This window comes from Petromyzon marinus, unplaced genomic scaffold (genome assembly GCF_048934315.1).
Source record: "Petromyzon marinus isolate PM22_M1 ecotype Great Lakes invasive population unplaced genomic scaffold, UKy_Petmar_22M1.pri1.0 PM_G_Scaffold_20, whole genome shotgun sequence".
NCBI classification, from domain to species: Eukaryota; Metazoa; Chordata; class Hyperoartia; order Petromyzontiformes; family Petromyzontidae; genus Petromyzon; species Petromyzon marinus.
The window spans coordinates 582,441-600,028 of record NW_027422762.1 but is presented as its reverse complement, the minus strand read 5'-3'; the positions used below and the strand labels follow the sequence as shown (position 1 = coordinate 600,028).

General features: G+C 52.9%; 1 protein-coding gene across 1 annotated transcript; it reads right to left on the bottom strand.

The window, feature by feature from the left end:
* Nucleotides 1–494: 494 nt before the first annotated feature.
* LOC142912428 (uncharacterized) lies at nt 495–13,687 on the bottom strand. The gene is made up of 4 exons (XM_076060625.1): nt 13,679–13,687; nt 13,141–13,637; nt 11,071–11,140; nt 495–1,302 (listed from the first exon to the last, which is right to left on the bottom strand). Exons 1-4 carry the CDS (start codon nt 13,685–13,687, stop codon nt 1,204–1,206), a joined length of 675 nt encoding a protein of 224 aa, XP_075916740.1. The 3' UTR covers nt 495–1,203.
* Between the last annotated feature and the right edge of the window lie 3,901 nt (nt 13,688–17,588).

The following is a 17,588-nucleotide window of genomic DNA, read 5'->3' as shown; positions in this document are numbered from 1 at the left end:
ACGCTGCTGCTGAGACTGGAGCGTGCCACTAAGAGGTGGGGCCTTACCATCAGCCCCACCAAAACTAAGCACCTGCCTGGGTATTTTGTACCATCGGACACTCCACCCCCACAACTCCCAATCGGTGATGGGGCAGTTGTGGAGAGAGTGGAGAGTTTCCCATACCTGGGCAGTGTGCTTATGACTGGCTCCAGTTTAACAGCAGAGGTCTCACTCCGAATCAGTCGAGCGGCAATATCTTTTCATCGGTTGCGTAACGCTGTGTGGAAGCTACCTGGTCTGTCGCTCCGCACTAAGCTTCAGGTCTTCTCGGCCACGGTCATTCCCTCCCTTCTCTACGCTTGCGAAACGTGGACCCCCCTAATGGAACATCTTCGCCGGTTAGAAACATTTAGGCTGGCCTGCCTACGATCCATCCTGGGTTTAACCAGACTGGATTGTGTGAGGAGCTCACAAATCCTTGAAAGATCTGGGCAGGGTCCCATCGGTGAGCTCCTCCGGCAGGCAAGGCTGCGATGGCTGGGTCATGTAGCCCGCATGCCCAGCCACCGCATGCCGAAACAGCTTTTGTTTGGCCGGATTGAGGGGGCTAAGCGGGCGCGGCACGGGCTAGAGAAGAGATGGAGTGATGTGGTACAGGAGGACGTGGAGCTGAGTGGACTTGCCGATGACTGGTACCAGCGGTGTTAAGATCGGCCTCTGTGGAGGAGGCTCGTGAAGGATGCTGCTGGGCAGTTGGAGGCAGTCGCCCTCCAACAACAACGGAGGGCGGAGGAGCGACGCTCACAACAGCGAGCGGAGCGCCGGGTGGCTAAAGCACAGCAGGTTGGCACAGTAGGGGGCACAGGTGGTGCATCAGCCAGTCATCTCAGTCAGTCGACCCGTGGCACCTGGGTCTGCCCCGTGACCTCCTGCCAGCGGGCGTTCGACACTTCACGTGGCCTCAGGGTGCACATAGCCTGGCACAAGCGTCGTGGTGACGTCACCGCCACTTAGTGGCGAATGGCGGTTGTTGTTGTTGTTGTTGTGTCTATGTGTCTGTGTGTGTCTATGTGTCTCTGTGTGTCTCTCTGTGTGTCTATGAGTCTGTGTCTCTCTGTGTGTGTCTATGTGTCTATGTGTGTGTCTATGTGTCTCTGTGTGTCTCTCTGTGTGTCTAAGAGTCTGTGTCTCTCTGTGTGTGTCTATGTGTCTCTGTGTGTGTCACTGAGTCTGTGTGCTTGGAAAGTTGTCGTCGTCTTCGCTGTCTTCGGAGGCCGAGTCCCAGACAGAGTCCCAGACGAACGAATCCGTAGACAGTCTCTACACACACACACACGTACACACACACACACGTACACACACACACGTATACACACACACACACACACGTACACACACACACGTACACACACACACGTACACATACACGTACACACACACACACACGTACACACACACGTACACACACACACGTACACACACACACACGTACACACACACACGTACACGTACACACACACACGTACACACACACACACGTACACACACACACACGTACACACACAGACATACACACACACACACGTACACACACACACACATACACACACACACGTACACAGACACACGTACACACACGTACACACACGTACACACACACACACACGTACACACACACACACGTACACACACACGTACACACACACGTACACACACACACGTACACATACACGTACACACACACACACGTACACACACACGTACACACACACGTACACACACACACGTACACACACACACACGTACACACACACGTACACACACACGTACACACACACACACGTACACACACACGTACACACACAGACATACACATGTACACACACACATACACACACGTACACACACACACACGTACACACACACACACGTACACACACACACGTACACACACACACACGTACACACACACACACGTACACACACACACGTACACACACACACGTACACACACACACGTACACACACACACACGTACACACACACACGTACACACACAGACATACACATGTACACACACACACATACACACACGTACACACACACACACGTACACACACACACACACGTACACACACACACACACACGTACACACACACACACACGTACACACACACACACGTACACACACACACGTACACACACACGTACACACACACACACGTACACACACACACACGTACACACACACACGTACACATACACACGTACACACACACACACACGTACACACACACACACGTACACACACACACGTACACACACACATGTACACACACACACGTACACATGTACACACACACACACACGTACACACACAGACATACACATGTACACACACACACATACACACACACACACACACGTACACACACGTACACACACGTACACACACACGTACACACACACATGTACACACACACACACGTACACACACAACAACAACAACAACAACCGCCATTCGCCACTAAGTGGCGGTGACGTCACCACGACGCTTGTGCCAGGCTATGTGCACCCTGAGGCCACGTGAAGTGTCGAACGCCCGCTGGCAGGAGGTCACGGGGCAGACCCAGGTGCCACGGGTCGACTGACTGAGATGACTGGCTGATGCACCACCTGTGCCCCCTACTGTGCCAACCTGCTGTGCTTTAGCCACCCGGCGCTCCGCTCGCTGTTGTGAGCGTCGCTCCTCCGCCCTCCGTTGTTGTTGGAGGGCGACTGCCTCCAACTGCCCAGTAGCATCCTTCACGAGCCTCTTCCACAGAGGCCGATCTTGACACCGCTGGTACCAGTCATCGGCAAGTCCACTCAGCTCCACGTCCTCCTGTACCACATCACTCCATCTCTTCTCTAGCCCGTGCCGCGCCCGCTTAGCCCCCTCAATCCGGCCAAACAAAAGCTGTTTCGGCATGCGGTGGCTGGGCATGCGGGCTACATGACCCAGCCATCGCAGCCTTGCCTGCCGGAGGAGCTCACCGATGGGACCCTGCCCCGATCTTTCAAGGATTTGTGAGCTCCTCACACAATCCAGTCTGGTTAAACCCAGGATGGATCGTAGGCAGGCCAGCCTAAATGTTTCTAACCGGCGAAGATGTTCCATTAGGGGGGTCCACGTTTCGCAAGCGTAGAGAAGGGAGGGAATGACCGTGGCCGAGAAGACCTGAAGCTTAGTGCGGAGCGACAGACCAGGTAGCTTCCACACAGCGTTACGCAACCGATGAAAAGATATTGCCGCTCGACTGATTCGGAGTGAGACCTCTGCTGTTAAACTGGAGCCAGTCATAAGCACACTGCCCAGGTATGGGAAACTCTCCACTCTCTCCACAACTGCCCCATCACCGATTGGGAGTTGTGGGGGTGGAGTGTCCGATGGTACAAAATACCCAGGCAGGTGCTTAGTTTTGGTGGGGCTGATGGTAAGGCCCCACCTCTTAGTGGCACGCTCCAGTCTCAGCAGCAGCGTCTCCAACTCCTCCTCTGACTGAGCAGCTATTACCAAGTCATCAGCATACATAACGTGGTTGAGCAATAGGGAGCCATCCCTTGACCGCACCCGGGCATCGATTAGCCTCCCATTATATCTGTACCATATGGAGATTCCCCCGGTACAGCTATTGAAGGCTTCACGAACTACGTGGTCAAAATAGATGTTAAATAATGTGGGAGCCAGAGGACATCCCTGTCGCACCCCAAGGTGTACAGGGAATGGCTCTGACTCCCGGCCACGTAGTTTTACCCGGGCCCGCTCACCATCATGAAGGTCCTTAATGATCGTGAGCAGAGGGTCAGGTACTCCAAAAGCACGAAGAACGACCCAGAGCCCAGGCCTACTGATGGTATCATAGGCCTTGACCAGGTCAATAAAGCAGAGATGTAGGTCTTGTTGGAATTCCCTACACCTCTGCTGTAGCAGACGGACAGAAAATATGGCATCTGTGCAGGACCGCCCTTTCCTGAAACCACATTGGGGCTCCGCAAGCCTCTCCTCAGCGTGCCTGGCAAGGCGATGCTGAATAATCCTTGCCAGGACCTTTCCCGGCACACTGAGGAGTGAGATGCCCCTGTAGTTGTTACAGTCTGTGCGGTCCCCCTTCTTAAAAAGGGGGACCACCAGGGCATCCTTCCAATCCTGCGGAACCCGTCCAGTGGTCCAGACTGTTGTTATGATGTCATATAGGGCAGTCTGTGCACAAACGCCACCCTCCCTCAGCATTTCGCTTGGGAGATCATCTCTGCCCGCTGCCTTTCCTGGTCTCAGACTCCGGATCGCCTTCAATACTTCCTCAGCAGATGGCACCTCAGCCAGCCACTCACAGGGGGTGACTTCATCCAATATTTGAGGCACCGCAGCCTCAGCAGGGTCATCCTCGCTTTGTGCCACGATGTTTTCCTGGCTGAGGGATTTTCCCTCCCCCAGGACCTCACAGAAATGCTCAGCAAATCTGCGAACCTGTTCCTGGGGGTCGGAAATTGGATCACCGTTTTTTCCCCTAATGATGGTAATAGGTGTGGCGCTGCAGGTTACTTTTTTGATGGAGTTAAATAGAGATTTGTGATCACGGGCCACTGAGGCAGACTCCATCTCCTCAGCAACCCGCGACCACCACCCATCCTTGCAGCGCCTCACGGCTCTCCGAACCTCCGAGCGAAGGCTGCGGTAAGCCTCCTCATTCTCTGACGTGGGATTCTGTAGCCGATGACAGTGGGCCTGTCGCTTTTTCTCAACCATCGTGAACAACTCCTCTGTCATCCAGGGTGTCTGGGGAGGTCTGGACCGCGTACCCAAAGCAGCCATTGCAGCTGCATGAGTCACAGTCCTAAACCTCGCCCATTTACCCTCGACATCAGGAGGAGTCGGGGACGATGCCAATCCCAGCCGCAAGCGATGATGAAATTCTCGCTTGCAACTTTCATCAGATAACTGAGACCAGGCCACTTTAGGTTGGAATGGGGTCCTGGGTGTACACCCACCACCGGAGTGGAAGAATGGCAGGCGCATCTTACAGATGACTAGTCGATGGTCAGAGGGCAGATCAGCTCCACGGTAGGTCCTGGTGTCAAGGACATGGGCTCGCATTCGCTGGTCCGTCACTATGTAGTCCAGCAGATGTTCTTGCTTGGACCCGGCATGCATCCATGATGTTGTGTGGATGCGCCGATGCCGGAACAGCGTGTTGGTAATTACAAGCCCATGGGCTGCACAAAAATCTAGCAGCCTCCTACCGTTGTTATTGAGCTGATCTGGCCCATGCCCTCCAATCACTCCAGACCAGGTGCCAGTATCATGACCAACTCGGGCATTGAAGTCACCCAACATGATGACTCTATCCCGAGGGGCCACTTTAGCCAGCACCTGTGACAGGAGGTCATAGAAGGCATCTGACTCATCGGCTTTGCCTGCATCCCTCCACGGATGTTCGTCTTCGGTGGGGGCATAAGTAACCACGACCACCATTCCTCGCCTCCGGTTGATGGGAAGGCGAGCCCAAAGTAGCCTGGGGCTTACAGCTTCCCACACCTCACCGCCACGCTCCCACGCCCCCTTCATTCTTTTGTTCAAAAGAAGACCCACACCCTGTTGTTTGGCAGTCTGCTGCCCCGAGTAGAGGACTGTCCACCCCTCATGGTGGCAGGAGCCAGAGCCGGTCCACCGGACCTCCTGAATGCCGCATAGATCCAGGCGGTACCGGTCCAGCTCCCGACAGAGGAGTGGCAGCCTCTCCTCTGCAGTGAGCGTTCGAACATTCCACGTTGCCAACCGTAGTGGCTTTTCGTTGTTTCTGGAGTAGCCCCGAGGGTAGGTATTCAATCTCCTGGCTCCGCCAATTGGGGTTTGGCCAGGAGACGTCATAGACGCCTGGCCCCCCGGGGCCTCCGGCACAAGCTTAGTTGTTACATATTTCAGTTTAATTCGCAGTTTCGTGGTAATTAATTGAAGGTGGAGGGGTTACCAGCCCCTCGCACCCGTCCAGAGCCCCCGTTTAGCCCCTGTGGTGGACACATATGCCATGAGGGGAGGAGCCAATCAAAATTGGATCTCCCCCCACAGCACTGTCCACGACAGAGTTGCCCGTCCGGCACCGCGAGGAGGTAGGGGGTTGTTTTGCACACACACACACGTACACACACACACATGTACACACACACACACACGTACACACACACACACACGTACACACACACACACGTACACACACACACAGACATACACATGTACACACACACACTCACGTACACACACACACGTACACGTACACACACACACGTACACACACACACGTACACACACACACACGTACACACACATGTACACACACATGTACACACACATGTACACACACACACACACGTACACACACACACGTACACACACACACACACACATGTACACACACACACACGTACACACACAGACATACACATGTACACACACACACATACACACACACACACACGTACACACACGTACACACACACGTACACACACGTACACACACACACGTACACACACACACGTACACACACGTACACACATGTACACAACAACAACAACCGCCATTCGCCACTAAGTGGCGGTGACGTCACCACGACGCTTGTGCCAGGCTATGTGCACCCTGAGGCCATGTGAAGTGTCGAACGCCCGCTGGCAGGAGGTCACGGGGCAGACCCAGGTGCCACGGGTCGACTGACTGAGATGACTGGCTGATGCACCACCTGTGCCCCCTACTGTGCCAACCTGCTGTGCTTTAGCCACCCGGCGCTCCGCTCGCTGTTGTGAGCGTCGCTCCTCCGCCCTCCTTTGTTGTTGGAGGGCGACTGCCTCCAACTGCCCAGTAGCATCCTTCACGAGCATCCTCCACAGAGGCCGATCTTGACACCGCTGGTACCAGTCATCGGCAAGTCCACTCAGCTCCACGTCCTCCTGTACCACATCACTCCATCTCTTCTCTAGCCCGTGCCGCGCCCGCTTAGCCCCCTCAATCCGGCCAAACAAAAGCTGTTTCGGCATGCGGTGGCTGGGCATGCGGGCAACATGACCCAGCCATCGCAGCCTTGCCTGCCGGAGGAGCTCACCGATGGGACCCTGCCCAGATCTTTCAAGGATTTGTGAGCTCCTCACACAATCCAGTCTGGTTAAACCCAGGATGGATCGTAGGCAGGCCAGCCTAAATGTTTCTAACCGGCGAAGATGTTCCATTAGGGGGGTCCACGTTTCGCAAGCGTAGAGAAGGGAGGGAATGACCGTGGCCGAGAAGACCTGAAGCTTAGTGCGGAGCGACAGACCAGGTAGCTTCCACACAGCGTTACGCAACCGATGAAAAGATATTGCCGCTCGACTGATTCGGAGTGAGACCTCTGCTGTTAAACTGGAGCCAGTCATAAGCACACTGCCCAGGTATGGGAAACTCTCCACTCTCTCCACAACTGCCCCATCACCGATTGGGAGTTGTGGGGGTGGAGTGTCCGATGGTACAAAATACCCAGGCAGGTGCTTAGTTTTGGTGGGGCTGATGGTAAGGCCCCACCTCTTAGTGGCACGCTCCAGTCTCAGCAGCAGCGTCTCCAACTCCTCCTCTGACTGAGCAGCTATTACCAAGTCATCAGCATACATAACGTGGTTGAGCAATAGGGAGCCATCCCTTGACCGCACCCGGGCATCGATTAGCCTCCCATTATATCTGTACCATATGGAGATTCCCCCGGTACAGCTATTGAAGGCTTCACGAACTACGTGGTCAAAATAGATGTTAAATAATGTGGGAGCCAGAGGACATCCCTGTCGCACCCCAAGGTGTACAGGGAATGGCTCTGACTCCCGGCCACGTAGTTTTACCCGGGCCCGCTCACCATCATGAAGGTCCTTAATGATCGTGAGCAGAGGGTCAGGTACTCCAAAAGCACGAAGAACGACCCAGAGCCCAGGCCTACTGATGGTATCATAGGCCTTGACCAGGTCAATAAAGCAGAGATGTAGGTCTTGTTGGAATTCCCTACACCTCTGCTGTAGCAGACGGACAGAAAATATGGCATCTGTGCAGGACCGCCCTTTCCTGAAACCGCATTGGGGCTCCGCAAGCCTCTCCTCAGCGTGCCTGGCAAGGCGATGCTGAATAATCCTTGCCAGGACCTTTCCCGGCACACTGAGGAGTGAGATGCCCCTGTAGTTGTTACAGTCTGTGCGGTCCCCCTTCTTAAAAAGGGGGACCACCAGGGCATCCTTCCAATCCTGCGGAACCCGTCCAGTGGTCCAGACTGTTGTTATGATGTCATATAGGGCAGTCTGTGCACAAACGCCACCCTCCCTCAGCATTTCGCTTGGGAGATCATCTCTGCCCGCTGCCTTTCCTGGTCTCAGACTCCGGATCGCCTTCAATACTTCCTCAGCAGATGGCACCTCAGCCAGCCACTCACAGGGGGTGACTTCATCCAATATTTGAGGCACCGCAGCCTCAGCAGGGTCATCCTCACTTTGTGCCACGATGTTTTCCTGGCTGAGGGATTTTCCCTCCCCCAGGACCTCACAGAAATGCTCAGCAAATCTGCGAACCTGTTCCTGGGGGTCGGAAATTGGATCACCGTTTTTTCCCCTAATGATGGTAATAGGTGTGGCGCTGCAGGTTACTTTTTTGACGGAGTTAAATAGAGATTTGTGATCACGGGCCACTGAGGCAGACTCCATCTCCTCAGCAACCCGCGACCACCACCCATCCTTGCAGCGCCTCACGGCTCTCCGAACCTCCGAGCGAAGGCTGCGGTAAGCCTCCTCATTCTCTGACGTGGGATTCTGTAGCCGATGACAGTGGGCCTGTCGCTTTTTCTTAACCATCGTGAACAACTCCTCTGTCATCCAGGGTGTCTGGGGAGGTCTGGACCGCGTACCCAAAGCAGCCATTGCAGCTGCATGAGTCACAGTCCTAAACCTCGCCCATTTACCCTCGACATCAGGAGGAGTCGGGGACGATGCCAATCCCAGCCGCAAGTGATGATGAAATTCTCGCTTGCAACTTTCATCAGATAACTGAGACCAGGCCACTTTAGGTTGGAATGGGGTCCTGGGTGTACACCCACCACCGGAGTGGAAGAATGGCAGGCGCATCTTACAGATGACTAGTCGATGGTCAGAGGGCAGATCAGCTCCACGGTAGGTCCTGGTGTCAAGGACATGGGCTCGCATTCGCTGGTCCGTCACTATGTAGTCCAGCAGATGTTCTTGCTTGGACCCGGCATGCATCCATGATGTTGTGTGGATGCGCCGATGCCGGAACAGCGTGTTGGTAATTACAAGCCCATGGGCTGCACAAAAATCTAGCAGCCTCCTACCGTTGTTATTGAGCTGATCTGGCCCATGCCCTCCAATCACTCCAGACCAGGTGCCAGTATCATGACCAACTCGGGCATTGAAGTCACCCAACATGATGACTCTATCCCGAGGGGCCACTTTAGCCAGCACCTGTGACAGGAGGTCATAGAAGGCATCTGACTCATCGGCTTTGCCTGCATCCCTCCACGGATGTTCATCTTCGGTGGGGGCATAAGTAACCACGACCACCATTCCTCGCCTCCGGTTGATGGGAAGGCGAGCCCAAAGTAGCCTGGGGCTTACAGCTTCCCACACCTCACCGCCACGCTCCCACGCCCCCTTCATTCTTTTGTTCAAAAGAAGACCCACACCCTGTTGTTTGGCAGTCTGCTGCCCCGAGTAGAGGACTGTCCACCCCTCATGGTGGCAGGAGCCAGAGCCGGTCCACCGGACCTCCTGAATGCCGCATAGATCCAGGCGGTACCGGTCCAGCTCCCGACAGAGGAGTGGCAGCCTCTCCTCTGCAGTGAGCGTTCGAACATTCCACGTGGCCAACCGTAGTGGCTTTTCGTTGTTTCTGGAGTAGCCCCGAGGGTAGGTATTCAATCTCCTGGCTCCGCCAATTGGGGTTTGGCCAGGAGACGTCATAGACGCCTGGCCCCCCGGGGCCTCCGGCACAAGCTTAGTTGTTACATATTTCAGTTTAATTCGTAGTTTCGTGGTAATTAATTGAAGGTGGAGGGGTTACCAGCCCCTCGCACCCGTCCAGAGCCCCCGTTTAGCCCCTGTGGTGGACACATATGCCATGAGGGGAGGAGCCAATCAAAATTGGATCTCCCCCCACAGCGCTGTCCACGACAGAGTTGCCCGTCCGGCACACACACACGTACACACACACACACGTACACACACACACGTACACACACGTACACACACGTACACACACACACGTACACACGTACACACACACACGTACAGACACACACGTACACACACACACGTACACACACACACACACGTACACACACACACACGTACACACACACACACACGTACACACACACGTACACACACACACACGTACACACACACGTACACACACACACGTACACACACACACACACGTACACACACACACACACGTACACACACACACACACGTACACACACACACACGTACACACACACACACACGTACACACACACACACGTACACACACACACACGTACACACACGTACACACACACGTACACACACACACGTACACACACACGTACACACGTACACACACACGTACACACACACACACGTACACACACACACACACGTACACACACACACACGTACACACACACACACGTACACACACGTACACACACACGTACACACACACACGTACACACACACGTACACACACGTACACACACACACGTACACACACACACGTACACACACACACGTACACACACACCCACGTACACACACACACACACACGTACACACACACACACGTACACACACACACGTACACACACACGTACACACACACACACGTACACACACGTACACACACGTACACACACACACACGTACACACACACACACGTACACACACGTACACACACACACACACACGTACACACACACACACGTACACATACACACGTACACACACACACACGTACACACACACACACGTACACACACACGTACACACACACACACCTTAGAGCCGGCCGGTGGCCCCCAGCTGCGTCTTAGCTTCTTCCGCTCCATTCCTCGGCCGAAGACGGGGCTGTGGGTAACCACATTGACAACACTCACCCACAGCGGCACGCACCACACAGAGACCCACAGACATCACCACACAGAGACACGTGTACGTTTACGTGTGTGTGTATGTATGTGTGTGTATGTATGTATATGTGTGTATGTATGTGTATGTATGTGTGTGTATGTATGTGTATGTATGTGTATGTATGTATATGTGTGTGTATGTATGTGTATGTATGTATGTATATGTGTGTGTATGTATGTGTATGTATGTGTGTGTATGTATGTATATGTGTGTATGTATGTGTATGTATGTGTGTGTATGTATGTGTATGTATGTGTATGTATGTATATGTGTGTATGTATGTATATGTGTGTATATGTGTGTATGTATGTATATGTGTGTGTATGTATATGTGTGTGTATGTATGTATATGTGTGTATGTATGTGTATGTATGTATGTGTATGTATATGTGTGTATGTATGTATATGTGTGTGTATGTATGTATATGTGTGTGTACCTGTGTGTGTACCTGTGTGTATGTACCTGTGTGTGTACCTGTGTGTGTACCTGTGTGTGTGTACCTGTGTGTGTACCTGTGTGTGTGTACCTGTGTGTATGTATCTGTGTGTGTACCTGTGTGTGTGTACCTGTGTGTGTGTACCTGTGTGTGTGTACCTGTGTGTATGTATCTGTGTGTGTACCTGTGTGTGTGTACCTGTGTGTGTACCTGTGTGTGTGTACCTGTGTGTGTACCTGTGTGTGTGTACCTGTGTGTGTACCTGTGTGTGTACTTGTGTGTGTCTACCTGTGTGTGTACCTGTGTGTGTACCTGTGTGTGTGTACCTGTGTGTATGTACCTGTGTGTGTGTACCTGTGTGTGTGTACCTGTATGTGTGCCTGTGTGTGTGTACCTGTGTGTGTACCTGTTTGTGTGTGTACCTGTGTGTGTGTGCCTGTGTGTGTACCTGTGTGTGTACCTGTGTGTGTCTACCTGTGTGTGTACCTGTGTGTGTGTACCTGTGTGTATGTACCTGTGTGTGTGTACCTGTGTGTGTACCTGTGTGTGTGTACCTGTGTGTATGTACCTGTGTGTGTGTGTACCTGTGTGTGTGTACCTGTGTGTGTACCTGTGTGTGTGTGTGACTGTGTATGTGACTGTGTGTGTGACTGTGTGTGTGTGACTGTGTGTGTGCGTGACTGTGTGTGTGACTGTGTGTGTGTATGACTGTGTGTGTGTGACTGTGTATGTGACTGTGTGTGTGTGACTGTGTGTGTACTGTGTGTGGGGAGCGATAGTGTAGCGGTTAGCGCTACGCCGCGCTATGAACCTGGCGACCCGGGTTTGATTCCCGCTCACGGCCAACACCAACAGTGACGATTATTTGAACCGGTCCTGGGCCTCCCCTAGGTCGACTCAGCCTCAAATGAGTACCTGGTGCGGTGTGTAAACATCGCCACTAGGGAGACAAAGGCGGTCGGGCGTGGTGCTGGCCACCCACCCCCTCGAGTACCGTTCCGGCCTTCATAGGTGCTCGCTAACAGCACTTGCCCCTACAGTCTGTTAAGGCTATATGGGGGATCTTTGTTTGTTTTGTATGTGTGTGTATGTGTGTATGTATGTGTGTGTGTATGTGTGTGTATATGTGTATCTGTGTGTGTATATATGTATATATATGTATATGTGTGTATATATGTATATGTGTGTATATATGTATATATCTGTGTGTATATGTGTGTGTGTATGTGTGTGTATGTGTGTGTGTATGTGTGTATGTGTGTGTGTGTGTATCTGTGTGTATATATGTATATGTGTGTATATATGTGTATATGTGTGTATATGTGTATGTGTGTGTATCTGTGTGTATATATATGTATATGTGTGTATATATGTGTATATGTGTGTATGTGTGTGTGTATCTGTGTGTATATATGTATATATATGTATATGTGTGTATATATGTATATATGTGTATATATATACGTATGTATATGTGTATATATACATGTGTATGTGTACCTGTGTTTCCCCAGCCCCAGGTGAGGGAGGGACACTCCATGGCTGCCCCTCCCCCTGTGGCTCCGCTGACGCTTGATGCCGGCGTGGGAGGAGGAGGAGGAGGAGGCCCCCACCTCCTCACTGTCGCCCTTCTCATCATCCACCTCATCATCATCATCACCCTTCTCATCATCCACCTCCTCACCCTTCTCATTATCCACCTCCTCACCCTTCTCATCCTTCACCTCCTCACCCTTCTCTTTCACATCATCACCCTTCTCATCCTCCACCTCCTCCTCCTCACCCTTCTCATCATCCACCTCCTCACCCTTCTCATCCTCCACCTCCTCCTCCCCACCCTTCTCATCCTTCACCTCATCACCCTTCTCATCCACCTCATGGCCCTTCTCATCCTCCACCTCCTCCTCCTCACCCTTCTCATCCTTCACCTCCTCACTCTTCACCTCCTCCTCCCCACCCTTCTCATCCTCCTCCACCTCCCCACCCTTCTCATCATCCTCCACCTCCCCCTCCTCCTTCTCATCCTCCTCCTCCCCACCCTTCTCATCCTCCACCTCCTCGCTCTTCTCCTCCATCATCACCGCCACCTCCTCGCCCTTCCTGGCGGCACCGCCGCCGCCAGCGGCCACGGCACCGCCCTGCCGGTCACCGACGTCACCGTCACCGTCGCCGCCGCCGTCGCCGCCCAACGTTGCCGTCCGGACACCGCACGGCAACGGCCCGGCACTGCCTCGGTCTGAAGCCATCCTGGAGCCATCAGAGACACGCGGTGAAGACGCCGCCCCCCTCCTCCTCCAACTCATCCTCCTCCTACTACTACTCATCCTACTCATCATCCTCCTCCTCCTCCTCCTCATCCTACTACTACTCATCCTCCTCCTCCTACTACTCATCCTACTACTCATCCTACTACAACTCATCCTACTACTCATCCTACTACTCATCCTCCTCCTCCTACTACTCATCCTACTACTCATCCTACTACTCATCCTACTACTCATCCTACTACTCATCCTCCTCCTACTACTCATCCTACTACTCATCCTACTACTCATCCTACTACTCATCCTCCTACTCATCCTACTACTCATCCTACTACTCATCCTCCTACTCATCCTACTACTCATCCTACTCCTACTCCTCCTACTCATCCTCCTCCTACTCATCCTACTACTACTCATCCTACTACTCATCGTACTACTCATCCTCCTCCTACTACTCATCCTACTACTCATCCTACTACTCATCCTACTACTCATCCTACTACTCATCGTACTACTCATCCTCCTCCTCCTCATCCTACTACTCATCCTACTACTCATCCTACTCCTACTCCTCCTATTCATCCTCCTCCTACTCATCCTACTACTCATCCTACTCCTACTCATCCTCCTACTACTACTCATCCTACTCATCCTCCTACTCATCCTACTACTCATCCTCCTCCTACTCATCCTCCTACTACTCCTCCCCCTCCTCCTCCTACTCCTCCCCCTCATCCTCCTACTCATCCTCCTCCTCCCCCTCATCCTCCTACTCATCCTACTCATCCTCCTCCTACTCATCCTCCTACTCATCCTCCTCCTCCTACTCATCCTCCTCCTCCTACTCATCCTCCTCCTCCCCCTCCTCCTCCTCCCCCTCCTCCTCCTCCTCCTCCTCCCCCTCCTCCTCCCCCTCCTCCCCCTCCTCCTCCTCCTCCGTACGATCGCCTGCAATGAGACCCTTGGGGTGCGAGCCGCCGGTAACATTGCGGGGTTGGTGGGGGGCCAAGTGGTGAGCGCCCGGACCCCCCTGGACCCCCTTTGTCTCCCCGGCGAGCGGTGCGGCGTGACCCCCGCCCCCCCCCGCACGGAGCCCCTCGACACCCCGCGGGGGTCAAGGTCACCGTGACCTTGACCCCCGCGGGGAGCGGCGAGCGAGGAGTCGGTCCTGGGCCTCCCCCTGGGGTCGACTCAGGCTAAAACTAAAATAGAGACACCGGGGGGCGCCGTGGCGAAGTTGGCGGCCGGGGGGAGACAAAGGCGGCCGGGCAGGGGGGCGGCGCCGGTGGCCCCCTTCGTAAGCGCCGCTGCTGCTGCTGCTCGCCACTAGCGCCACTCGCTCCGACAGCCTCCAAGGCTACGTGGGGGATCTTTGTCTTTGTGTTTGCCTCTAAAATCTCATTCATGGACTACTCACACAGAGACCCACAGACTACTCACACAGAGACCCATAGACTCACCACACAGAGACGCATAGACTACTCACACAGAGACCCATAGACTACTCACACAGAGACCCATAGACTACTCACACAGAGACCCATAGACTACTCACACAGAGACCCAAAGACTCACCACACAGAGATCCATAGACTCACCACACAGAGACCCATAGACTCACCACATAGAGACCCATAGACTCACCACATAGAGACCCATAGACTCACCACGCAGAGACCCATAGACTACTCACACAGAGACCCATAGACTACTCACACAGAGACCCATAGACTCACCACACAGAGACCAATAGACTCACCACACAGAGACCCACAGAATACTCACACAGAGACCCATAGACTCATCACACAGAGACCCATAGACTCACCACACAGAGACCCATAGACTCATCACACAGAGACCCACAGACTACTCACACAGAGACCCACAGACTCATCACACAGAGACCCATAGACTCACCACACAGAGACCCATAGACTCACCACACAGAGACCCATAGACTCATCACACAGAGACCCATAGACTACTCACACAGAGACCCATAGACTCACCACACAGAGACCCATAGACTCACCACACAGAGATCCACAGACTCACACAGAGACTATTAGACTCACACAGAGACCCATAGACTCATCACACAGACACCCATAGACTACTCACACAGAGACCCATAGACTACTCACACAGAGACCCACAGACTCATCACACAGAGACCCATAGACTCACCACACAGAGACCCATAGACTCACCACACAGAGACCCATAGACTCATCACACAGAGACCCATAGACTACTCACACAGAGACCCATAGACTCACCACACAGAGACCCATAGACTCACCACACAGAGATCCACAGACTCACACAGAGACTATTAGACTCACACAGAGACCCATAGACTCATCACACAGACACCCATAGACTACTCACACAGAGACCCATAGACTACTCACACAGAGACCCACAGACTCACACAGAGACCCATAGACTACTCACACATAGAGACCCATAGACTACTCACACAGAGACCCACAGACTCACACAGAGAATATTAGACTCACACAGAGAAATTAGACTCACAGAGAGAAAATTAGACTCACACAGAGAAAATTAGACTCACACAGAGACCCATTGACTCGCATAGATACCCATAGACTCACACAAAGACCCATAAACTACTCTCACAAAGACCCATAGACTACTCACACAAAGTCCCATAGACTCACACAGAGACCCATAGACTACTCACACAGAGACCCATAGACTACTCACACAAAGTCCCATAAACGCACACAGAGACCCATAGACTACTCACACAGAGACCCACAGACTACTCACACAGAGACCCACAGACTCACACAGAGAAAATTAGACTCACACAGAGACCCACTGACTAGCATAGAGACCCATTGACTCACACAAAGTCCCATAAACTCACACAGAGACCCATAGACTACTCACACAGAGACCCATAGACTACTCACACAGAGACCCATTGACTACTCACACAGAGACCCACTGACTAGAATAGAGACCAATTGACTCACCCAAAGACCCATAGACTCACCACACAGAGACCCATAGACTACTCACACAGAGACCCACAGACTCACACAGAGAAAATTAGACTCACACAGAGACCCATTGACTCGCATAGAGACCCATTGACTCACACAGATACCCATAGACTACTCACAAGGAGACCCATAGACTACTCACACAGATACCCATAGACTCATCACACAGACACCCATAGACTACTCACACAGAGACCCATAGACTACTCACACAGATACCCATAGACTCACACAAAGACCCATAGACTACTCACACAAAGTCCCAAAAACTCACACAGAGACCCATAGACTACTCACACAGAGATCCACAGACTCACACAGAGACCCATAGACTACTCACACAGAGACCCAGACTCACACAGAGACCCATAGACTCACACAAAGACCCATAGACTACTCACACAAAGACCCATAAACTCACACAGAGACCCACTGACTCACACAGAGACCCACAGACTACTCACATAGAAAATTAGACTCACACAGAGACCCATAGACTACTCACACAGAGACCCACAGACTACTCACACAGAGACCCATAGACTACTCACACAGAGACCCATAGACTACTCACACAGAGACCCATAGACTACTCACACAGAGACCCATAGACTACGCACACAGAGACCCATAGACTCACCAC